This window comes from Carassius carassius, chromosome 24 (genome assembly GCF_963082965.1).
Source record: "Carassius carassius chromosome 24, fCarCar2.1, whole genome shotgun sequence".
NCBI lineage: Eukaryota > Metazoa > Chordata > Actinopteri > Cypriniformes > Cyprinidae > Carassius > Carassius carassius.
Window position 1 is genome coordinate 18,569,214 of NC_081778.1, and position 25,207 is coordinate 18,594,420.

At 37.1% G+C, this 25,207-nt stretch overlaps 3 protein-coding genes across 3 annotated transcripts; 2 read left to right on the forward strand and 1 right to left on the reverse strand.

Moving 5' to 3' along the window:
- Positions 1-451: 451 nt before the first annotated feature.
- LOC132103081 (RING finger protein 151-like) lies at positions 452-4,719 on the reverse strand. The gene is made up of 7 exons (XM_059507895.1): positions 4,468-4,719; positions 4,158-4,266; positions 3,018-3,224; positions 2,766-2,905; positions 1,272-1,434; positions 1,066-1,186; positions 452-986 (listed from the first exon to the last, which is right to left on the reverse strand). Exons 3-7 carry the CDS (start codon positions 3,221-3,223, stop codon positions 738-740), a joined length of 879 nt encoding a protein of 292 aa, XP_059363878.1. The 5' UTR covers position 3,224; positions 4,158-4,266; positions 4,468-4,719; the 3' UTR covers positions 452-737.
- A 1,436-nt stretch (positions 4,720-6,155) lies between these two features.
- On the forward strand, positions 6,156-19,761 carry rad54b (RAD54 homolog B). Its single transcript, XM_059507893.1, has 15 exons — positions 6,156-6,292; positions 7,070-7,266; positions 7,459-7,675; positions 12,107-12,238; positions 12,795-13,082; positions 13,313-13,475; positions 13,556-13,781; positions 13,852-14,059; positions 14,228-14,367; positions 15,411-15,713; positions 15,807-15,952; positions 17,376-17,637; positions 18,032-18,098; positions 18,428-18,628; positions 19,411-19,761. The coding sequence occupies exons 2-15, from the start codon at positions 7,090-7,092 to the stop codon at positions 19,635-19,637; spliced, it is 2,757 nt and encodes a 918-aa protein (XP_059363876.1). The 5' UTR covers positions 6,156-6,292; positions 7,070-7,089; the 3' UTR covers positions 19,638-19,761.
- On the forward strand, positions 8,721-11,766 carry LOC132103080 (fibrinogen silencer-binding protein-like). Its single transcript, XM_059507894.1, has 2 exons — positions 8,721-10,083; positions 10,739-11,766. Exons 1-2 carry the CDS (start codon positions 9,683-9,685, stop codon positions 11,322-11,324), a joined length of 987 nt encoding a protein of 328 aa, XP_059363877.1. The 5' UTR covers positions 8,721-9,682; the 3' UTR covers positions 11,325-11,766.
- Positions 19,762-25,207: the final 5,446 nt, after the last annotated feature.

Below are 25,207 nucleotides of genomic sequence, written 5' to 3' on the forward strand. Positions count from 1 at the left end.
TTTTAAAAAGGTCTGTAGCTCACCCTGCATCTGTGTCAAACAGTTCCCGACCCTTCTGTCTGAACTCTTCAGGTGCTTACCGACTGGCTCCTCGGGACAGAGCCACCAGAGGCAGAAGGACGGGCCTGTCCTGGCTGAGTGGTGGTGGAGTTAGTGTAGGAGGAGTAATAAGTGGATGTGGTTAAGAGAAATTCAACAGTGGTGGGAGCGGAGGCAGACGGGGCTGACACGTCCGCTCATTCACTCGCTAAACACTGCCTTGAGCAAAGCAGACTCAGCCGTCAGGCTCTGAAGGACCAATCAGGATGTGGATCTGCTGTATTCGTTTCAACCATCGGCTGATATCATTGTGTATATCATTGTCGTGTTTCTAATTTTTTAAATGTTAAATAAGATTAAATTCTCGAGAGTATATGTTTGAGTGTATTTTTATGTAGAAATCCACAATGTACCTTGTCAAAAACTGTTTTAATATCAATGGATATAGCAGAATGCATCTCTTTGGATCTTTCAAATGGAAAAATTAGCCTCTAAAAACTTTGTAAAAAACGCCTTGTTTTACTACACAATTTGCTTAAATCAAAGAACATAGCCAATCTCATATCAATTATTCAGTTTACCCAGAGGAACAACAATAATGGGACTTCATTCAGATGATTAGTTCCAGGTAGTGGTTTTCTATTTGTATAATGTGACATTCCCTCTTCCTTACTGTTCTGTAGTGAAAAGCAATGTCCTCAGATGACTGTCACCTCTCTATTCTTCCTTTTGATGCAGTCCAAAGCTAGGCTTCTTGAGCTGTGCTTCCTCTGCACCTCAGCAGGGGGCGGTGCTGCTTCAGAGGGCGTGGCTGGTCTGAGCCCCTCCTTTTTTAAAAGTTCAAGAAGCTCTGCCTTCTCAAGCTCCACCCTCTCCAGCTCTTGTCTGCGCGCTCTCTCTGCACCCAGCAGAACACGGACATCTGACATGACGCGGGACAGCTGGCCCTGTGCACACACACACACACTTGTTCATAACTTTCTGCACACGCACACACAAAGCCTGTTGATTTGAAAAGTACCATACCTTCAGTTCGTCCACTTCAATCCTCAGCAGACTCTCCTTCTGCACCATGTGTCGTCTTTGGGAATCCAAGCGAGATTCCATTTCATGCTTCACCTCTTCAACTTTGCAGTTTAATTCTGCCCTATAACAAACACCCACAGGTATTTTTCAGGCTTAAAACCATTTACATGGTGGCAAGTCCGTATGACTTGAGCAGGTCTTTTTACCTGAGCATGTCCAGCTCGGCTCGTAACTCCGACACACAGTTATGTTGGGCCTCCTCTGTGTTTATGATTGTGTATCCACAGCCGCTTGCACAGACTCTACTGCTGTATTCACACACACACAGATGAGCTTCCAGAGAGCGTCTCGACACCTGAACCGGGCAGCCTGAATGCCACCACAAAGAAAACTGAAAATTAAACAACAAAAATAGAGGAAACCCTGGAACACAGCAAATGTTCATGCACTAAGAGCAGATAAAAAGCATATTAAAAGGCAGGGTTGACAGCCCTAGGTAAAATGATTTAGATGAGGATTTGTTGAAAATGTGAGAATTATTTTTGATAGTCTTGGCAGCATCAGTAAGAATGGGTGAAAAAGTACAAATCAATCAGTAATGTTTTGCCATATATGCCAACACTTTACGCCAACAGTATTAATGAATTTCTTTGAGTTTATTGTATAACTAAACTATTTCATGCCCAGCTATTATTGGCAATTCTTTTTAGGAAGGAAACGTAACATTTGTTTAAAAATAAATAAATGTGAAAACTATGCATTTAAACTTAACCTAAATATTAATAAATCTAAATTATAAAAATAATAATAATAATTTAAGTTTGGGGTCAGATTATTTAATCTTGTAATGTTTTATTTTAATATATTTCTAAATGTAATTTGTTCCTGTGATGCCATTACTGCAGTCTTCAATGTCACATGATTCTTCAGAAATCATTCCAAGATTCTGATTCGGTGCTCAAGAAACATTTATTAATTTCAATGTTGAAAACAGCTGTGCTGCTAAATGAAACAGAAATGTGTTGTAAAATTATAAATTATTTTATTGTCATTTTGATCAATTTGATGCATTCATAAACATTTTTTTAATAATAATTACAATTATTATTAAATGACTATTAATTGTTATTAAAACTACATTTAAAAATTAAGTCAAAATATTAAATTATGAATGAATAAACTTTTTTTTTTAAAAATACTATTTGAACAGCCAGTGAAAATTATTGGCACACTAAGTAGAAGGTTTATTGCTGAAGGAAAAGACACACAGCAGTTGCACAACACAAAAAACGTAGAACACCTACCACAATGATAACATAAGTACTCATCACCTGCATATTTATATACAAACAAAGATTTCCAGGGTTAGGGAATGTTGCATTCAGCTTATTAATACTAACACATATGTATTATGCCAAGAATCTGCTTCTGTTAGTTGGCTGACTGAACAGATCAATTGTTTTAACCCTGAAGTAAAGTTTCACCTCATTGGCTGCCTGAGGGGGTCTCTCATTAACAATTAAAGATGTGATCACTCAATGCTGGATGCTGTGGCTACAACACTCATTCATCTGCTGTTACAGCGCTTGTATATGAATGAATGATACTGTAGCTGCTGTGTATAAGACACCTGTTCCCTGCCAAAAAAAAGTTTGGGTACCAAGATATATATATATATATATCTGCTTGTATATGTGTACCTGCATTACTGCAGTTCAGCAAAGCGTAATCACACTGTTCCTCGTGCCGATGAACAGACTCCAGAGCACATATGACCTCACAACCTTGTGGCCGAAACACACACCTCACCTGCAGCTTTGCTAAATCATTCCTCATGTATCTGTAACACACAATACACATGTATTCATGAGTCAATAAAATGAATGCCATTAACGCTAAAGTTATCTTAAGTGATTTTGCGCAAATACAGATGCTTAATACACCTCAGTTACCTGAATAGCGGGCGTAGATGTGTAATGTCTAAAGGCAAGCGGTCCTCTGGACAGTTGTTATGGTGGATGAGCCATCCATGAATACAGGAGCTGCAGAAGGCATGTTCACACGGAGCCTGCAAAGGATCTTCTAACACATCCCGACACACACAGCACAGCAGACCTTCGTTCACATAGCCTACAAAACGTTCTAGATCATAGCCCATCCTAGACACACACACACACACAGAAAACAACACTGAACAAACTGATGTACCTAAAAACTTATATTAACTAAAACGTTCCAACATTACATTAATGTAATGGGGAAAATGGTTAGTTTAACTGAATTGAATTCTAAATAAGATAAGAAGGTCAGAGAATGAATGAGTGGATCCAACAACACAAAAAATACTAAGATTACATATTTTACACATTAATACTTTCTAAATAAATCTCTCTCTCTTTATATATATATATATATATATATATATATAAAAGAATAAATTAATAGATTTTGTGTAAAACTTGAAATTTAACAATAAATATTTTACATAAAAAAAAAATATGTCCACTATTTGTGCACACTAAAAAATACAGCCTATTAAACTTATATTAAGAATATATAAAAAAAATCTTGAATATTATTGAATATTATCTTACACACACACACATATATATATATATATATATATATATATATATATATATATATATATATATAAAAAACAATTTTTTTTTTTTGGAAAAAAAAAAATATTACCTACAATTAAAGCTGCTTCATGGTCATAGCAAGTCACATTATTATAATTAAAACAAAAACTAAATTTAATTTAAATTTAAAATAAAAACTACACAAAAATAAAACCTATGATTACATATTTTATATCTTAAACTTTTAAAAATATAAATTGAAGATAAATATTTTTTCATTAAAGATCTTAAACTTTTAGTACAGAAATGTAATAACAAATATTTATTTTGCATTAAATAGACTTTTTTTTTTTTAAGAAAAAAAAATCATGCAAATTAGATTTAAAATATTTAAGGCCACTGCCTGTGTACACTAAAACATAACGGATTATGTAAACTTAACAGCATAATTTATATAAAATATATATTCTGAAAATTTCTTAAAATATATAAAACAAAATAAACTACCTGGCAGCGTCTGTAGTATCTTGTCTCCCCTGTTCTCTTTCTCTCAGGTGTGCTTGCTGAAGGTGGTCTGCTCAGTTGCCGTAGAAACAGCCAGGTGGCAGCTGTTGGACTGAAACATGAGTGGGTGGGGTTATGAGTGTAGAAGTACACTGGGGATCTGGGGCCAGTTTGCCATCTTCATTTGTGCTAAACCTTAGGAAATAGACTCTACAGCAAGCATGAATTGTAATGAGCCACCTTTTCAATGCAACTCTCTCCTGTACCACGGACGATGTAATGTGTAACAAATTTACAAGAACACAACACACACCTGCTGAAATCCCTTAGGGAAACCCTCTGGGAAACTCTTCTTCATGCTGTGAACAAATGAGACTGAAGCACCTAGCAACCCCACACGCAAATACACTACACACACACACACACACACACACACACACTAGACAAATATCCTACAAAAACTCTAAATTCAAAGAGCAAAATATCTGGTGGTTCTATTGTAAAATTGAACATGGAGAGTTCAGAAATACAAAACTCATATTTAAAATGCCAGTTTGAGAATAAATTACAGATTTTTTTATTTATTTTTTTTATAACTGATACTGATTATTTGTTTCTGGGTCCTATAATTGATATGTATTTAATGTTTTACTTCTGTTTTTTTATATTTCATCTTCATTTCTCAAAACTAAAAACACATTTTTATATCAGCACTAGCAACAATATTTACAATAGGCAAAATAAACTGACAAAGGGTTTTCAAAAGGAGATTTATACTTGAACTGTATAGCAATTACCCACATGAGATGATCAATTAATTTCCACAGAGCTGTAAGTACGTAGATAATGATTAATACTGAAAAAACATAGTGTTAAAACAGATTATCAGTCAATCTCTAGAATAAATGCACGATTGTATTTGCCACCCCATCAATGACATCCTCAAAAAAGTAACAGGTGACCTGTGCAACTGTTCTTGCACCTGTCTGGCCATGTGAGAGTAAATCAACTGATCTCCTCTCGGATGTCAACGTGTGACTGGTGCATTTAATTTGATAATAACACTTTTCTCTACTGTGGCACTCCAGTTTACCCTTTATTGTCATTTGTTGCAGATTCACAGCTGAGGAAACATTGTGTAATTGTGAAAAAAACATTTCTGAAGGAGAGGATGTTTGTTTGTGCTGCTGTTTCTGTGTCTGGACTGATCTCTGTTCTTCATGGCTGTGGTGGGATTAGACAGGATTACGCTTTCCCACACTCTGATTGGATTATTTTCCACACAGCAGCATTGCAGCTTCACTTTCAGACATGCAGCAGTATATAAAACACTTGCACTACACGACCAGACATGCATCTTTGCACATGCAAGAGTTAAAACAGTTACTGAATTTCCATGTGATAATGAAATAAAAATGAAATATTATCAGAGCCAAGCACTATATATTACAAAAATGACTAAAGTTCCCACACACTGACATATATTTAATTTATATTTGACATAAATTATACTTATTACCAGCGAATTAAATATTCTAGACATATTTAGGTTTCACTGGGTGTGGGTAACCTGTACAGTAATAATTAAAAGCAGAAAACAAAAAATGAGAGTGTGCTGCTTGACGGTTAAATATGAATCTGAAGCATGAAGGACAGCAATTGTCTGATTTAATTATGAAATTAATAAAATACATACAAATCAATAAATGGTTTGATGTCAAAGCTATACTTGTTGTACAAAAGCTGTTGGGTCATATTTGATGTATGTAGGAAATAAATCAAGTAAGGGTTAGTAATGTGAAGGTTAAGCACATAGTACTTGCCTGTTTGATAAGTGATGGTTGACAGGGATCAAAATTTTGAGACGCCTCCTGAGTTTGCTTCATTTACTTCTGCTGGATTAGATACAATTTTAGCAGTCAACACTTACTGTCAGGTTTCTTTGACACTCCTCTCTTTACTGTTGATTTCTGCTGCTCTTTAGCTCTTTCGCCCCACCCCCTTTAGGTGACGTAGCTCTTCGACCAATCGCGGTGAATATACGTCACTTCCGCGGCAGACTCAAGAGTGATGTTTTTCGAGGGAGTTTTTGAAAGTAGGAAAAGTGTTTGAAGTACTCGGAAGAAACATATTAAAAGGTAAGCGTTTAACGTGCTATCTGTCTTCTTATGGTATTTTAGATCCAAGTACATCTGGAAAGTTTTTGAAGAATTAGAAGCAGCCAACGAAGCTTACTTTGTTTACCCCGGTTTAGCTAAATTTAGCTAAAGACAGCGAGAGTTGCTTGTTATATGTCATTTGCGTAGAGGCATAGTTTAGCCAAAATGTAGTTTATTTCATTGTTTATCCCATTCCCATCTTCCCAAACTCGTATGAGCAGGTTATTTTGAACGAATTAATGAATATAAAGCCGATTCAGTGTAGTCCGATTCCTGTCCAAATGACTCCGAGTCGGCTCTTTTTGTTGAATCGATAACAGTCACCAACGAACCGCAATTTATTACCGTTATTTATTTATTAAGAACCGTTCATGTATTATTAAGGCTGATGAGACTTCAATCAGTTGTACATATGACAACAAAGAGTAGATTAGTTTAGTTGTGACCCGTGGTATTTTATAAAAAATTAAATATCAATTTTTTGTTTATTTATAATGTATAGTTAGGACTCTAAAAGTGTGTAAATGCACATATTAAATGAATAAGTTGAAATCTAAATTTCTGGTGTTCTATCGGTTATGTTGAGATTTGAAAGTCTCATACACTTTTACAACAAGCTGCTGTGGCAATAAATGCAATCTGAATTTCTTTTTTTTTTGATAAAATTTCTTCTTTAGTTTTATACTTAAGAAAGCAACTTATCCCTTTAATCTGACCTTTGAGGTTTCATGGTTGTCTTACTTTTTTTGTACTTAGCTTGAGTCTTTATTGAGAGGATGCGCAGATCTGGAGCTCCGAGTCAGCTCCGTGGAAATACGGCTAAGAAACCCAGGTTTATGCCACCAGGGCCGGCGAGGACTGATGGACCACCTTTATCTGGTCCCCAACCAGAGCCATCAGTACCGTCAGCAGCACCTACCACATCTGCTTTGGGGAATGTTTTGCTCAATAAGGTCAGAAACAAGAGAATGATTGCAAAGTGGTCATGATGACAAATGTTATATGATGTTTGTGGCTATGTACATAATTTATATGTGAATGATAATATCTTAATGTTCATATTATCTATTCAGTGTGTTAGAACACGTGTCTTCACCAGTATCATGATAATAAGGCCGTTATTCTTTGTTTTTGTCTGACGTAAGGTCCAGAGGTGTTTGAGTAGTGCAGATGCTCCAGCTGTGTCTAATGCTCCAGTGGGCAGTAAAGCTTTAGTCCGGGTCCTGAGTGCTGTTCCTCATGGTGAATGTAAGGAAAACAGCTTCAGGTCACCAGGACCTGACTTTCCAGAACCTGAACAACCAGCAGAAACAGGCACCTGCTCATCACAGCCAAATACATATGCCAGCTGCACAGCTACTGGTAAGATACAGCACTTTCATATTTTGTGTGTGTTATGATTGAAATATCACTTGTTTTTATCTCTCGTTCAATAAATGTCAAACTGATTTTTCAGTCTGGTTAGTGAATAAAGTTAGTGTATAAATAAAATGCTTCTCCTTTGGTAACAAAATTGTAATATCTTAGTAATGCGGTACTTGTAAACATACTTTAAACTTGGACTCGAGGGAGGACTTTTTTTTAAACAGATTTTTAATATGTATATTTTTATTTTATATAAACCTGTGCCCCTCAACGATATAAACACGTTGCTGCAAAGGTGTTCTGTAGTTACAACTCGCCTGTTCTGTCTGTTCTCGTCTGTTTTTAATTTATTATCTCCTTTTATCCTTGTAAAGAACTCTAACACTAGCTTGCTCTATTATCTTTCTATTCTATCTGTTTTCTTTTTATTTATTATATTATTAAAAAAACTATTGCTTAGCATACTGCGTTAAGCTAACTGAGATTTGTTATAGCACTTGTGTATCATTGCTCTTTTGTTGATATTGATTGCTTCCATTGTCCTCATTTGTAAGTTGCTTTGGATAAAAGCGTCTGCTAAATGTATTTGGAAACTGGTAGTTTAACTGTAGGTTTTATAACCTGTCTCTAAATGGCTCCTGTAATTTAACCATAATCCAAAGATCATAACTGATCTGATGAACGTTATCGCAAAACAAACCCTAGACTTGTATTACACCGCTACCTCCCAAATAAATAAATACTGTACATGGAAATGAAATAATGTTTTATGTTTTAATTAGGTTACTATTTAACCTTACTATTCAGGCTTTTAAAAAGACAAAAAGAGAACAAAAGCACAGCTGAGCTATGTAAGAAACATTTTATTTTGATTAGCGGTATAATATGTAGTGTTGCCATGAATGTCGTGACGGACCATTCAGAAATTAAGTATCTCAGAGAGCCGTGTAATAAAGTGACATATTTAACTTAATACAGAGATATATGTCTCGGATTTTTAGTTAAATCTTTTTTTTTTTTGTAAGTATTTTTTGTTATTTGATTAAGGCGTCTGTTTTGTATGGTCTTGCTAACCTTATCACGTTGATACTTTATAATGTCGCACAAATTGCTAAGATTAACTGTAAAAAATTAAGATAAAAAAAAGAGTAAATGCGCTTGGTCACTTAGTTTTAAATGTTTCAGTAAAGCTTTTAGAGAAAAACAGCAAAATGTTAAGAGATTAGTCCGGCTGAATAAACGCATCTCTATTTCCTTTCTTTAACTTCGGCTTTGAGTGAAACTAACCAATCCGAGCTCACGGACCGCTTGATTGACAGGCGCTGTGTGTGTGAGCGTGTTCGTGGCGCGCACAGATTCAAGACAGAGGTGTACTGTACTGCATAATGTGAGTGTGAGCTGTGGTGCATTTGTCAGTCAGACTGGTAAATGTATAGCAACTGGTGTCCGTGAAGCAGTTCTCTCTCACACTGTCTGAACGCACACACATAATGCTGGAGTTGTTCTGGCGCGTCAGTTTAATGTTTCCTCTGGGAGTTCAACACTCGCGCGGACACGCTCCCAGCTGTCAAAACACGGACTTGAATAGATAAACACTATCAAAAACACGCTTTCAGTCTTTTCCCGCTCAAAATTCAATACATGTCGCTGTTTGCAGCGGGATAAAGAGCTCCGCTGTTTTTGTAGTCTAATGAAGTCGGGTTTGTTATGTAGGTCAGGCTAGGCTTAAGCAGCTTTACTGAACCTGCGTCAGCTTAAGCTAAAAGGAATTCCAACAAAGCCCTCCCCGGGTAGGCGTGGGCCTAATCGAGGCTGGCCTAGTTAAGCCTGATTCTTTTTTTTATGTCTGTGTGCTTGAGAGCCAGTTTGTGCATGTGTGTTGCTTAACCAAGACGAGCAGTGAAGCAGCCTGCTCACAAAAGTGAATAGAGAAAGACTGATACACAGCACAGGGAACAGAGGAGAAGGAGATCAAACCTAGAGCACTGAGACAAGCCTAAAGGCATGATGTCTACCTTATTCATGTCAAACAGCATGGTCGGCAAGGCCCGCTCCTCCAACTTCACCCTCTCTGAGAAACTGGATCTTCTGCGGCTGGTCCAGCCTCACATACGCATTCTGGAGGAGCACACCAACAAGCACGCTGTGATTGTGGATAAGAACCGGTGCTGGGACAGCATAGCAGAAAGCTATAATGGTTTCGGAGGCGAGAGGCCCCCTAGAACAGCTCAGGGCCTCCGGACCCTCTATAAGCGACTTAAAGAAAGTGCCAAGCAGGAAGTTCTTCAGCGAAGCCACGCCCAACCCGAGTACCGGAGCAGCATCTCAGAGCCAACCAAGCGCATCATGGAAATGATACCTCAACTGTTTCACGTGGGGGACAAAGAGCCGAACACACTCCACAGGTGAGATTGAGTGCACAGATACTTACATGACACAAAAAAAACAAAACTGGCACATTATTAGGTGAGTCCATAAATCAAAACGCATCTATCACCCAATGGAAAAATGAAAACAATTACGAGTTAATACATGAACACGTCCTCTCAGGAGGCCTAATTGGCTACTCTCAAAAGATGATATTGCCTTTAAATATTGCTTTCCTCCACTAGTTTTAATATGTCATAGGCAGTCAAAGCACACATTGCAGTCACACACTCACTGTCGTTTCACTCTGTCCTGTGCCAGCGGTAAGCTGCACTGAGGGGATTTGGATGTCATTAACCGTATTTCCGATGCAGCTTTAATGCCAGGTATGCCGCCATGTGCAAGACGAGTTACTTTCCACCAGCGTCTCCATGTCTTAGGCTTTTTGGTTGTGTTGGCAAAACAACAGGTCTTTCTTTTCATCAGTTATCACCACAAATCCAGTCGAGAGCTGTGGATGAACATGATTTGATTCATTTGAATTAGCTAGTTGAATCAGATTCAACGTTTTTATTTGTTTGTAACTGAGAATAAATCCTGAGACATACAACTGAGCATTCAGAGCTCTTGTTTTTTATTAATCATGTTCAAAATTCAGTGTTCTGATTTGGGGGTTTTTTGTGTCTGTGCTAGGCTTCAGTTCAAGAGGAATTCTCCTGTAGAGCAGCCAGGCAGCAGTTTGTCCCTCCCAGCATTGTCGGACTATCTGACTGTTGCGGCTGTGAGGGTGGAGACTGAAGAGGATGTGAAACCACCTCCTGATATTCACCTGATCGCATCCCACAGTTCACCTGTCACCATCGCCACACCAAGCAGTCAGGCCCACCACGGACAGAACGAGAGGGAAAATGAAGTAGTGGAAGAAGAGGAAGATGAGGAGGAGGAATTAGCCTCCCATGTGTATGCGGCCTCTCTGTCTCCATGCCCCTCTTCCATACACCTGCCACCCTCGCCGTCGGGACACGGCCCCAGGAGGAGCGCATATCAGAGGGGGAGGGCAATGTTCAGGAATCCCGTTTTTGAGGCAGAAGCTCTGCAGATGATGCGAGAGGAGCATGAGCTGCTTCTGGCCAATCACAGAAAGCTTGGATTATATCTAGAGGAGAAGAGGGAGGGGCTTAAGAGAAAGCAACAGTTGGAGGAGGAGCTACTCCGGTCAAGGGTCAAAGTAGAGAAACTGAGGGCGGCCAGGCTACGCCAAGGATTACCATTAATGTGACACGTATGGTGTCACGTCTGAAAGTCTATCACGAGGGAACTCTGTAATGTAAAAATCAACAGGCTTGTTTGTATATTTATTTCTTGTTTTTGTATTTGATCAACATTTGTAATCAAAAGGATTGTTCCTGATGTTTGTAGCAGGAATGAACGTTTTTAATATGTCTGGTTAAAGAAGAAAATATGATTTTATTTTGTATGTATTCACTAATAAATTCATAATTGCTTTAATCTCTGTGTTTTGAGCCTGTCCTTTTTATTCTTTTTTTGTCACACAGTCAGCGTTACGTAGCAACAGCAATGAATGTGAACCTTCCCTGTCAAGCTGTTTTTGAGGACTTCATTTGGGTGTTTATCTACAGTATTATGCATGTATTTCAAGTCAGAATAAAATGGAAATTGCTTGTTTTTCCCCCTTATTGTGACATGTCAAAATAAAGCAGCTTCTCAGATGAGCCAACATATATGGCAGGACTTGATTGGATCGTTGTTGTTGTTGTTGTTAATAGTTCATAATAAATACTTTAAACATCCCAAAAAATAAAACCGATTTTGATTTCATGGTTTTTATGCCTCTATTTTTCACCTGACCCCTAGTTATGTAGTTTATCTGACAGAACAGATGCACAAAGCACAACATTTGTATATATGCATATGACTAGTGGCTGTATAAAGGCACATTTCTAATTCATTGAGACTATGTAATCAGTTAAACATTGTCTATGATTTAGGCTTTTGATATGTTGTATATCACTGCTGATCCTTTATTTGTTTATTTTAAAGCATGCTACTATAGTGTCATGTGGTGCAAGGCATCATCACGGAAGCATAAGCGCTGGGAAGGCGACGCTGTGTTGGTTGCCAGGGGGCGGACTGTTGTCCTTAAAGATATGGAGGGGCGGGACATTGGACGAGGTTTGCTTAACAAAGCACATTCTAGCAATACTTATTTGTATACAAATGCGTATTCATGCGTAAGTTAGGGATGTACAATATATTGTTTTTCAGCTGATATAAGAGTTTTTTTTAAATATTTATATTTTATCTCTGCAAACTTTGCTCATTCCCCCAATTCTTTTCCCTTGTCATCTAATTCCTTAAGTTAACTTTTAAAAAACTAATTTAAAATACCACTGTTAAATGTAATTGTTAGTAAATCTCTGAATACCAAATTTCTTACTGTACATTATACATTTTTCATACCTAAATTCACTTTGAAAACATACAAAATATTGATTTTATTTTTAACATTTAATTTTATAAAAAATTTTATTGATTTATATATATATATATATATATATATATATATATATATATATATATGAGCCATATTATACAAATAATTAAATTTCAAGAATTTTTATATTGCTGCATCCCTATTTGAAATGCACAGTTCTCCCTTTGCTTCACTTCTGAGGTAGTATGTTTGAGTCTGTGTAGATGTGTGTTTTAATCAGGTTTTTTCTGGTAGGTTCGGGCTACAAGGCATCAGAGCTGGAGAGCTTGTGTGAGGGTCAGACTCTTATGGTAGGAGGGAAGCAAATTGAGGTCATGGGGGTCATATCCAAAGAGGACTACGCCAAAGGCCGTTGTTTTCAAGATGCTGCAGTTGAGACTCCTGCAGAAACGGTCTTGAAGGCCCCTTTATATCGACCGGTGTCCAAATCCTTTACCAGACCAGCGCTCAAGGGAGGTGCACTTACAGATTCTGAACCTGAGAAAGCCATCTGTAAACCCAGACATGATCCGAACGCACCAGGTACAACACATGCTCAACTTAATACATTTTTTAAAGAAATATCCATGTCCTTTTATGTGCTTATAGTTATTGATACATCGTATTTATCCTTCCAAAAAATAAATAAATTACACTGCTTTAATTTAATAAAATGGTGAAGACAAAAAGGTGATTAAAAAAATACATTTTAATTATTACATTTTCATCCAAGCTATCCATATCCATACTGCTTATTTTCTATTTGTCCCAAGGTGCCCTTGTGATGCCGCGTCCAACAACCGATCACCAGTGGCTGAATAATAAATCTGGTTCTCCATTGGTGGATGTGGTTATTGACCCCCACTTGACCAATCATCTTCGGCCACATCAGAAAGAGGGTGTGGTCTTCCTTTACGAATGCTTAATGGGAATGAGGTAAAAAAGAGTTCATCTGTTAATGTAATGGTTTTACATATGCACTTCTGTTTATGCCCATGTATGTTTGTGTGCTGCAGACTTCCTGGCCGCTGTGGGGCTATTCTGGCAGATGAGATGGGACTGGGAAAGACGCTACAGTGTGTTTGCATTCTTTGGACACTACTGAGGCAGGGCCCCTATGGTGGACGGCCTGTACTGAAGAGGGCACTTGTGGTTTGCCCAGGAAGTTTGGTCAAGAATTGGGCTGCTGAGTTCAACAAGTGGCTGGGCAGGGAGAGGATCAGTGTTTACACTGTGGACCAGGTGAGTTTGTGTCAGATAATAGATGGATTGATGACTAAGAGAATGTTAAATGTCTGTGTTGTCCCTGTAGGATCACCGTGTGGAGGACTTTGTATCTTCTCCTCTTTGCTCTGTCATGGTGATCAGTTACGAGATGCTGTTGCGCTCTGTGGACCAACTGAAAGAGCTGGATTTCGGAGTGCTCATCTGTGATGAGGGTCATCGCCTTAAAAACAGCAATATCAAAACAAGCAGTGCAGTCACAGCCCTCTCATGTGAACGCCGTCTTATATTAACAGGTTTCCTATTTCAAACAAAAACACACTTTTGTAAACAAGTGAAGTAGTATAACATTATGTAATTGTAAAACATATATATATATATATATATATATATATATGTATATATATATATATATATGTGTGTGTGTGTGTGTGTGTGTGTGGGTGTAATTATTTCTTTAACAGGTACTCCAGTGCAGAATGACCTGCAGGAATTTTATTCCATCGTTGACTTTGTAAATCCAGGAATTCTGGGAACATCTTCAGCCTACAGGAAGATTTATGAAGAGCCCATTCTCAGATCTCGCCAGCCTACCTGCACTGAGGTAATAAGACATACAATATATATACCATATTTTTCAGACTATAAGTCGCACCTGAGTGTAAGTCGCATCAGTCCAAAAATAGGTCATGATGAGGAAAAAAACATATATAAGTTGCACTAGACTATAAGTTGCATTTATTTAGAACCAAGAGAAAACATTACTGTCTACAGCCGCGAGAGGGCGCTCTATGTTTTCAGTGGTAGACTACAGGAGCACTGAGCAGCATAGAGCGCCCTCCTGCTACTGTAGAAGGTAATGTTTTCTCTTGGTTCATTTCTCTTAGTTCATGTCAAATAAATTTTGATAAATAAGTGGCATCTGACTATAAGTCGCAGGACCAGCCAAACTATGAAAAGACTTATAGTCCGGAAAATACGGTATATCTTTTTTTCTTTGGACCAGCTCTCCTTTCTCCACACAACATGATCCTCAGCAAAGTTGCGCCTTTTGATTATTTCTGCTAATGAGAGGCTTCATCACTGCGGAGTGCACTTTCAGTCCGACTTCTCTTAAACATGCAGAGAAAGATCCTTACACGCTCAGCACTGAACTGGCAAGCAATTCCAACTGCAGTGTTGAACCAATATTGAGAGGCATCTTCTCTTGCAGTGACCTTGAAATTTAGGAAATTGTAGGTTGTTCTCTAATGTTGATCTCCACTGCATAATATGTATATAAATATATTTTAAATAATATATGTCTTAAAGTAAAATGCATATAAAATAAATACATTTAAAATATTATACAAATACGTAGACAGTCATTTTAAATTGTAAAAGTGAATTTAGGCATCAGAACATCATAATGTTCAGTATGAAAATGGATATTCATTTTAAATATTTGCTTAATATTACATTTTACTTTTTTTACATATGCAGTTAACAAATTATTGTTTTTAAGCATTAGGTGATGGCAAATGACATGCAAATGTAAAAATAAAGGAAATAAGCATTTGCAATTAAATCTCCAGTACTGATCATCCAATTTTTTAATAGAAAATCTCCATCAGCTGGAGTGGCAATGATCCCAACTGTGTGTTTCAGGAAGAGCGGTGCATTGGAGAGGAGCGTGCCGCTGAGCTGTTTCGTCTAACAGGTGTGTTTACATTAAGGCGCACTCAGGAGATCATTAATCAGTATTTATCCGAGCGAATAGAGTGGACCGTATTCTGCAAACCCACTGAACTGCAGCTACGTTTGTATGGAGTCCTCCTGGCCACACGGCCAATCAGAGCCTGCCTATCTGGTGCAAGCACAAACACTTACACACACAGCCCACACCTCGCATGCATCACTGCCCTCAAGAAACTCTGCAACCACCCTGCGCTGCTCTACAAGACTTTACAGGTACAATAGGTGCTGGTATTTTGTCCTGCCATGTTCTTTGTCTTATTAATATGGCTGATTCTTAATTCTTCTTTGTGGTATTTGCTTTATAAGAAGTCGGATGAGATGTATGAGGATGGAATAATGGAACTCTTTCCTGAGGGGTACTCTACAGGTGCCTTCAGCACTGCAGACTCTGGAAAACTTCTAGTGCTAACAGACCTGCTGTCAGCAATACAGAACGTCAATCGCACAGACAGGTGCTACATACACAACTGCTTTACAGACATCATCTCATTTTAAAGGTTTAAACATCAAGGAATTATTAGAACCATATGCTTAATTTGGGGGTAGGACATGTCCCCACCACTTTTTGAAGCCATTGAAAAAATATAGCATGCGAAAAGCTTATAACGCAAAGTAAAAGCATCTCCAGTCTGTCTCCAGTTGTTCTTTATAAATGTAATTTATTCATGTGTAACAAATACATTTGTGCCAGTCAGACAGGCCTGATCTATAAAACTTGTCATGCACATATCAGGATTTATAAACCTTAAACAATGTAATTATATGTGTGCAGTGCCGCACACACTCTTTTACTGGGGGATAGCAATGAATTAAACAGAATTCTTTATATTTACATGTTTAGTTTAAATATACCACTCTCATGAATTAAGCACACAATTTACATTATATAATTATCCAAAAGCTTAAAAAAATCTATACATTTAAGGCAGCCTATGAATTAAAATATGGATGCTCTGCTTTTAAAATAGACATACTGTTTGTGTTAATAACAGCGGGGCATATATTGACAGATTATAATTTTAACAGCTCTGATTGGCCATTGCGTTCATGAAATCATTACTCATTGATGACTACATTACTAAACGCTGCAAAAACACCTAATAAATACTATCATTTGGAACTTTCCAGAGCGCAAACACAAATGCACACTGCTCATTTGCCAGATCTGTTTCACCAGCATGTACCGCTGCTGCACGGTCGCTGCTGGTGTAGTGTGGTGACTGTACTTCCCAAATTCAATGACATCAAAATGCACTCAAATAAATGAGAATTGACTCACTGAGAAGTCTGATGATGTTCCGTACAAATTATCTTATACATACACATTTCCTGCTTCTAGCTTTTCAGCACATCCTGTAAAGAGAATCCACGCAATGTAAACGTTTGCCATGGCTATCATGACTGTTTCATGTGCTGTTACTTATCTGTCATAAAAGAGCTTGAATGCTATATTTATTTTTGCATTAAGTTGCCAATGATTAGAAGTATTGACATATCTGATAAATAAATGTTTAAATGATGTATACTCATCATATCAGTGGCCTTATAAAAGGTGTATTATTTTACATGGGTGCTGCCAAGTCGAGGTCACATTACTAACTTCTACTACTACTAAGTTTACTTTATGTAACAGTTTTGAAGATAAGAAAACACTATTAATCTATCTAGCATTATACATTCAAGAACATACAATATAGTCAGAATAAATGTGAAAAAATTGAAATGGATAAAATAATAAATTATGGTATTTTTGGTATATAATGCATGTTGATTGCTCAAGCTCTTTACAAAAAAAAAACACAAGTTAATCTTATCTATTATATTATATATATATATTATATTATATGACTCATGTCCAGTGTTGTCTCTCTTTAGGGTTGTTTTGGTGTCCAACTACACACAAACTCTTGACTTACTGCAGGAGGTCTGTGATCATATTGGCTATAAATGGTGTCGGCTTGATGGACAGACCCCTGTAGCCCAGCGACAACGACTTGTTGATTCCTTCAACAGCCCACACTCATCCAACTTCTTGTTGCTACTCAGCTCCAAGGCTGGAGGGGTGGGACTGAACCTCATTGGTGCCTCCCATCTTGTTTTATATGATATAGACTGGAACCCTGCCAATGACATACAGGTCAGTGGACTTCCACAATGTTACATTTTGCCATGTTACACTGCAGAGCAACAATAATACATGTATAATACAGTATTACAAAAAATAAACATGCAGCTCAGTGTATTTTGAGACTAGTTAGAAACACATTGCAGGTAGACTGCACTCTACAACACACATACCTGTCTTAGTTGCACCTTTAATGCAGACCACTAGATGGCAGTAAATACAAAAACCATAAACCTCTTTTGTGAATTTTGCCACTCCGGTAATTATCTGTCTGAATGCTCTGCTTTCATGTGACACCATCATTTTGTTTTGCTGCTGTGACAAATGATCTTTGAGGGCTTTGAGTGAAAACACATGTTTTATAAGGCTCCAATAATCTAAACGATTATTGATATATATCTTTCAGGCCATGGCAAGAGTGTGGCGAGATGGACAGAAGAAAACAGTTCACACCTACAGATTTCTTACAACAGGTATCCATAACATTTGTAAATTACCCCGAAAAATAAGTATAATTAGCCTGTCTGTCGATGGATAAATTTAGCTGTTTGTTATGACTGTGCAATGAAAAGAAGTACTTGACCTGAAAAAAATCACAGCCTTTCATCAATCATAACCCTCACAAACAGACTGGCTTTCTTTTCCACCGAAAAGGCTCTATGTTATGACACATATCACATGATGAGACACACTCTTATATTTGGAAAGCTTCAGATTGATGAATCATGGTTGGAAAAAGCATTTGTTTACGGAGTTTGCACATGAGTTTAGGTCCGCAATAATGTGCACGTGTGTTTTGTAGGTTCTATAGAAGAGAAGATTTATCAGAGGCAGGTGAGTAAACAGGGCCTTTCTGGGACAGTGGTGGACCTTTCCAAGAAAGCTGAGCATATTAGCTTTTCTGCTGAGGAGCTACGGGACCTTTTCAGTTTTGACCCAAATACCACCTGCCTCACACACAACCTACTAGACTGCCAGTGCACTGGAGATGGAAATACACCAGGTACATAAATATGAGCAAGTTAAATGCCATTAAACAAAGAAGAAACTAGATGATTCTCATAACGTTATGTATTAGGGCTGTCAGTCAAAAAATACAGATTAATTAATTGCAGGCGTTAAGTTTGTAGTTACAGGAAGAAGGATACATATATATGTGTATATTTATGTTCACTATTGTTCTAAAGTTTGGGGTCATTTTTTAATTAACACTTTTATTCAGCAAAGATGCATTAAATTAATCAAGAGTGAGCGTGGAGGCATTTATAATGTTAATTTTTTTTTTTAGTTCACATTAATACTATACATATAGTGTTCCTGTGGCTCAATTGTAAAGCACTATATTAGCAGCGCAAAAGGTTGTGAGTTCGATTCCCAGGAAACACGTTAGCTAAAAAATGTTAGCATGAATGCACTGTAAGTTGCTTTGGATAAAAGCGTCTGCTAAACGCATTTATTTACATTTAAATGCTGTTTCTCTTGAATTCTCCATTCATCAAAGAATCCTGAGAAAATGTATCATGGTCTCCAAAAAAATATTAAGCATCATTAAGCACCTGTTTTCAACTGAATATTTAGCTTTGCTATTACTGGAATAAATTACATTTTAAAATATATATTAAAAAAGAAACCAGTTATTTTAAATTGTAGTAATATTACACAATTATATATATATATATTTTTGTTTTTTTTTACAGATGTTTTACTGGTCTTTTTTTAAATCTTCTTTCATAATAAAACAAAAAAAGTAACCATTTTTATTCATTTGAATATAAACATTTCCAGGTTTTGTGAAGGAGATCGAGGAGGAGACTGGGAGGGCATGTCAACTGGGTCGCCATGCTGACAGCACGGCATCATTTCCACAACGAGTCAGCATGTCCGAGCTCATGCACTGGAGGCATTTCTCTGGAGATGTTCAGTCTTACGATGATATTTACCTAAATCAAGCCCGTAACCACATCACATATGCCTTTCAAAGCACCACTTCCAAATCCCAAACCACGGTCTAAACTCTTCCTCTTCCCGAGACATTTATATACAAACCCACTGCCCTCATGCTGTTTGTTCATATCTGATGTAGGATTGAACATTACACTTTTTCCTTTTAATAAATCTTTTTATGTTGTTAATATATTTTGGTTGTGTACGCAAGCAAGTGTGTTTGTGTCCATTTAGGGAACCCGCTGATGTAAATATCTTCTCCTTCTGTCCGAATGAATCAGAGCAGTACACAGAAATAGATTAATAGCGCAATCAGAAACATTAATAGAAGCGGGGAAAAAGGCACCAGGGCATCTATCAGACATACATATCATACATTAGGCTTTTTTTTTTTTTTTTTTCTAGTTTAATCCTGTTTGAGAAATTCATTCCACATCAATTTATCTTACATATAATGATTTTTTTTATCATTAGTTTACTTTCTTCTTTGGTGATTATGGAAACAGTCTTTACATTGCTAATGAATCAGTTGATTAAATAGTAGGTTGAACTCCATCATCTGTTTTATTACATTGTTTCCCTCCATTATCATCCTAATTTATACACTGTGGATGGTTTATATGAAATGTATTCGAATCCAGGATTGTGTTCCATCTCAATAGGAGAATCATTTAACATGACGCTGTGCAGGATTACATTGGTTGCACAGATGGTTCATTTAATGCATTTCCTAGCTAAATCTGTCCATTGTCACCATTAGTAACAGAAACATTGACTATAAGAATCAGAAATCACATAGTTGTGTGGCTCATTAATGAGACAAACCTGACTGCACGTTTACTGGCATTGTTGTATATTGACAGCGTTTCAGGGTTGAACTGGAGCAGTGATAGATCGTTCTGTTGTGATATAGCGTGTGAGTCAGATTTTGTATTTCTGCATGCGTTAGTATCTCTGGTGGTAAGTGGTGGTTTGGTGATGGCGCGTTTGACACTTGTGTATAAGCAACCTCTTGAGAGCCTGACACTGTCCAGGCTGTGATGGTGAGATCCCAGCAACTGTTACCAGAGTAACAATACAATGTTTATTGGGTCTGTAGGGATGAGTGTATGTTCCACAGCCAAGCTTTACTGTAAGTGCTGTCAGGTGTGCAGATTGTTTTTGCAGTTTAGTCCCACAGGGAAGCATTCGGCTCTTATTGAATGTAATAAAGATGTGTTCAAAACTAAAATTTCATATATACAGTATACAGGTGCTGGTCATGTAATTAGAATATCATCAAAAAGTTGATTTACTTCAGTAATTCCATTCAAAAAGTGAAACTTGTATATTATATTCATTCATTACACACAGACTGATATATTTCAAATGTTTATTTTTAATTTTGATGATTATAACTGACAACTAAGGACAATCCCAAATTCAGTTTCTCAGAAAATAAGAATATTGTGAAAAGGTTCAATATTGAAGACACGCGGTGCCACACGCTAATCAGCTAATTAACTCAAAACCTGCAAAGCCTTTAAATGGTCTCTGTCTAGTTCTGAAGGCTACACAATCATGGGGAAGACTGCTGACTTGACAGTTGTCCAAAAGACGACCATTGACACCTTGCACAAGGAGGACAAGACACAAAAGGTCATTGCAAAAGAGGCTGGCTGTTCACAGAGCTCTGTGTCCAAGCACATTAACAGAGAGGCGAAGGGAAGGAAAAGATGTGGTAGAAATAAAGTGTACAAGCAATAGGGATAACCGCACCCTGGAGAGGATTGTGAAACAAAACCCATTCAAAAATGTGGTGGAGATTCACAAAGAGTGGACTGCAGCTGGAGTCAGTGCTTCAAGAACCACTATGCACAGATGTATGCAAGACATGGGTTTCAGCTGTCGCATTCCTTGTGTCAAGCCACTCTTGAACAACAGACAGCGTCAGAAGCGTCTCGCTTCAAAAAGGACTGGACTGCTGCTGAGTGGTCCAAAGTTATGTTCTCTGATGAAAGGAAATGTTGCATTTACTTTAGAAATCAGGGTCCCAGAGTATGAAAGAAGAGAGGAGAGGCACACAATCCACGTTGCTTGAGGTCCAGTGTAAAGTTTCCACAGTCAATGATGGTTTGTGGTGCCATGTCATCTTCTGGTGTTGGTCCACTGTATTTTCTGAGGTCCAAGGTCAACACAGCCATATACCAGGAAGTTTTAGAGCACTTCATGCTTCCTGTTGCTGACCAACTTTATGGAGATGCAGATTTCATTTTCCAACAGAACTTGGCACCTGCACACAGTGCCAAAGCTACCAGTACCTTGTTATGAGAGCAACCTGGGCTCTCATAACACCTGAACAATGCCACAGACTGATCGACTCCATGCCACGCCGCATTGCTGCAGTAATTCAGGCAAAAGGAGCCCCAACTAAGTATTGAGTGCTTTTCATGCTCAAACTTTTCATTTTTATACTTTTCAGTTGGCCAAGATTTCTAAAAATCCTTTCTTTGTATTGGTCTTAAGTAATATTCTAATTTTCTGAGATACTGAATTTGGGATTTTCCTTAGTTGTCAGTTATAATCATCAAAATTAAAAGAAATAAACATTTGAAATATATTAGTCTGTGTGTAATGAATGAATATAATATACAAGTTTCACTATTTGAATGGAATTAGTGAAATCAAGTTTTTGATGATATTCTAATTATATGACCAGCACCTGTATGTATATATATATATATATATATATATATATGGCAATGCTAAGTGTATTACAAATGTGCATATTATATTGGTCTGTAAGAATTTATTTCTGCTGAATTTTCAGGATCATTACTCCAGTCTTCAGTGTCACATGATCCTTCAGAAATGATTCTAATATGCTGGCACTCAGAAAACAATTCTTATTATCAGTGTTGAAAGCGTAATATTTCTGTGCATTTAAATAGTAAGCTTAATGTAATTTCACGTAATGTTAATATTTTCAGGATAATACTTTTTTTTCACCTGTTATGTTCATAATAATAAATATGTAATATATTTTAAATACACAAAAATTTACAACTTACATAAAGTGAAAAAAAAATCTGGATAATAGTTTTACATACATTTACATTTAATCATTTAGCAGACGCTTTTATCCAAAGCGACTTACAAATGAGAACAATAGAAGCAGTCAGGTCAACAAGAGAACAACAACAGTATACAAGTGCCATGACAAGTCTCAGTCTAGTATAGAACGCGTAGGTTTTTTTTTTTTTTTTAATTAAAAGACAAGAAAAGGAAAAGTGCTAGTGTTAGTTGGTTAAGTGCAGGCGAAAAAGATGAGTCTTTAGCCGTTTCTTGAAAATGAGTAAAGGCTCAGCTGTACGAATTGAGATTGGGAGGTCATTCCACCAGCTGGGCACAGTCCAGGAAAAGGTCCGTGAGAGTGATTTTGAACTTCTTTGGGATGGTACCACAAGGCGTCGATCACTTGCAGAGCGCAAACTTCTGGAGGGCACATAAGATTTAACCAATGTGTTTAGGTAAGTTCAGTGTTGGGGAGTAACTAGTTACATGTAACGGCGTTACGTAATTTAATTACAAAATAAATGTAACAGTAATTCGTTACAGTTACTGAGAAAAAATGTGTAATTAAATTACAGTTACTTATGAAAATTTTAAAGATTACAAAAAGAGTTACATCTGAATGTTTTCTTTAAAAGCCTAGGATATGTAGAATAATATTAATTTGTGGCTAGAATTTGTTAACGCGGCTATTCTGATGCTTTTGATTGGTTCTCTGGTTTGAATTTGCGACGCACCACGTCTACCAATTACGTTTAATCCATATCGCCGCTAAAAGCTTTACAAGCTGTCTGAGAGTTGCCACCATGGCGAGTGAGAAGAATGCATTTCATTGCTGGAAATTTAAAAATAATTTCATCCTGAAGTCCGATAAGGGCGCAAATATGACAGTTCAGTGCAAAATTTGTTTGCCAGCTTTTAAAATGCTTTCGACATCAAAGGCTTCAATGTCGAACCTGAGGAAGCATCTGCAGGTATGTAACAGCCTTTCTTTAATTTTTATAAAATAATATAGTTTTTTATCATTATTGTGAGTGTACAGAAATAAGAACAGAGCCTTTACTTTTGAATTGATGTATTACGCGTTTCTGTATAATTAAAAGTGATGGAGTAGTCAGATGATTTACTGTAGCTGCAACGTGAAAAAAAAAAAAAAAACCCTGCTCGCGCCCATATTCACAGTGGCGTCCGAATAAAATGTGCACGTTCGAAGTGTAGTGTGACCACCCCTTAAGTAATTTGTTGCATAATGCATAATTTTTAATGGGTTTTATTGGTTTTTAGTGATGTCCGTACCGCCGAACGAATCTTTCTATTTAGCCGGATCTTTTTTTCCCACTTTGCAGCTACGGCTGACTACTCGGTCACTTTTTTAATTAGTGTATAGTGTATTCAATACCTGTATTCAAAACATTTATAACAAATTAGCTAGTTTGCTAGCTATACCTTTACCAGACACTAATAAACCCTTTGACAGAAAATATATATCTTACATTTTTTTCCCTTGACAATGTGTTGGTAATGTCAAATCTAATATAACTGACTCACAAAGTCATCGAGTTCTGAAATCCAGGACACCAACAGACTCGACTGGTCAAAGATATTTTACCACTAAGTTAACCTATTTTAATTTTGAGTGTAGTTTGTTAAATCAGTACTTAGACTACTGCATGATTTTCACCTGAAAAGTGACTCATTTGAATGATGACAACTAGCTCCTGTTTCATTTCGAAAAATATAACCTAATTTTTCTCGAGGGTTTGAAACTTTTTTTCTTAGAATGTAAACCTAACGTGCCACCTAGTGGAAAAATCTCTCAATCAGTTTGTTCCATTTTGTCTTGCAAAATAGAGCGATTATCTAGTAAAACAACCCAATTGGTCATTGAGTCTAAACGATGTATAAGATGGAATGTAACATAAAAAAATGCCATGGGTTTTATGACAGCTACACTGGGGAAGTCTGTTTGGATTTTGCAGTATGAAACTAGAATCTACCCTTGCTTCTGTTAGTGAAAAATAAATATTAGGCCTTATGTGTGTAATGTTTTCCCTTCACACACAAATAGTGGTAAAAAAAATTGTGTGCAGATTTTAACTATTTTTTATTATATAAAAAAAACATGTTTTACTACAGTGTAATGATCTAGAATTGTGTTTTCTCTTACATATAACTACAAATAACCAACCTGTTTTTTTAGAGGAAACATCCAAGAACTTTATTGATGCAAGACACAACAGCAAGTCAGTCTGATGTGATGGAATCCGCAAACCGCAATGCATCCACAAACTCCTCTACCCCTGTGGCTTCACAACCCCCTATTAAGCAAGCAAGGATAGAATCGGGGCTTAGCGTGTCACAGCAACGTGTGAACCAGCTGGTGTTCAACTTTCTGGTTGATGATGTACAGTGCTTTTCATTGGTGGAGCAGCCGTCCTTCAAAAAATTGATTGAGGGGATCAGTGGCGGGAAGAAGGTAATGTGCCGAAAAACTCTGATGCAGCGCATTGACAGAGAGTTTGCTGTAATGAAGGAATCTGTCATCTCCAAACTCATTAATGTGGACACTGTCTGCACAACAGCAGAC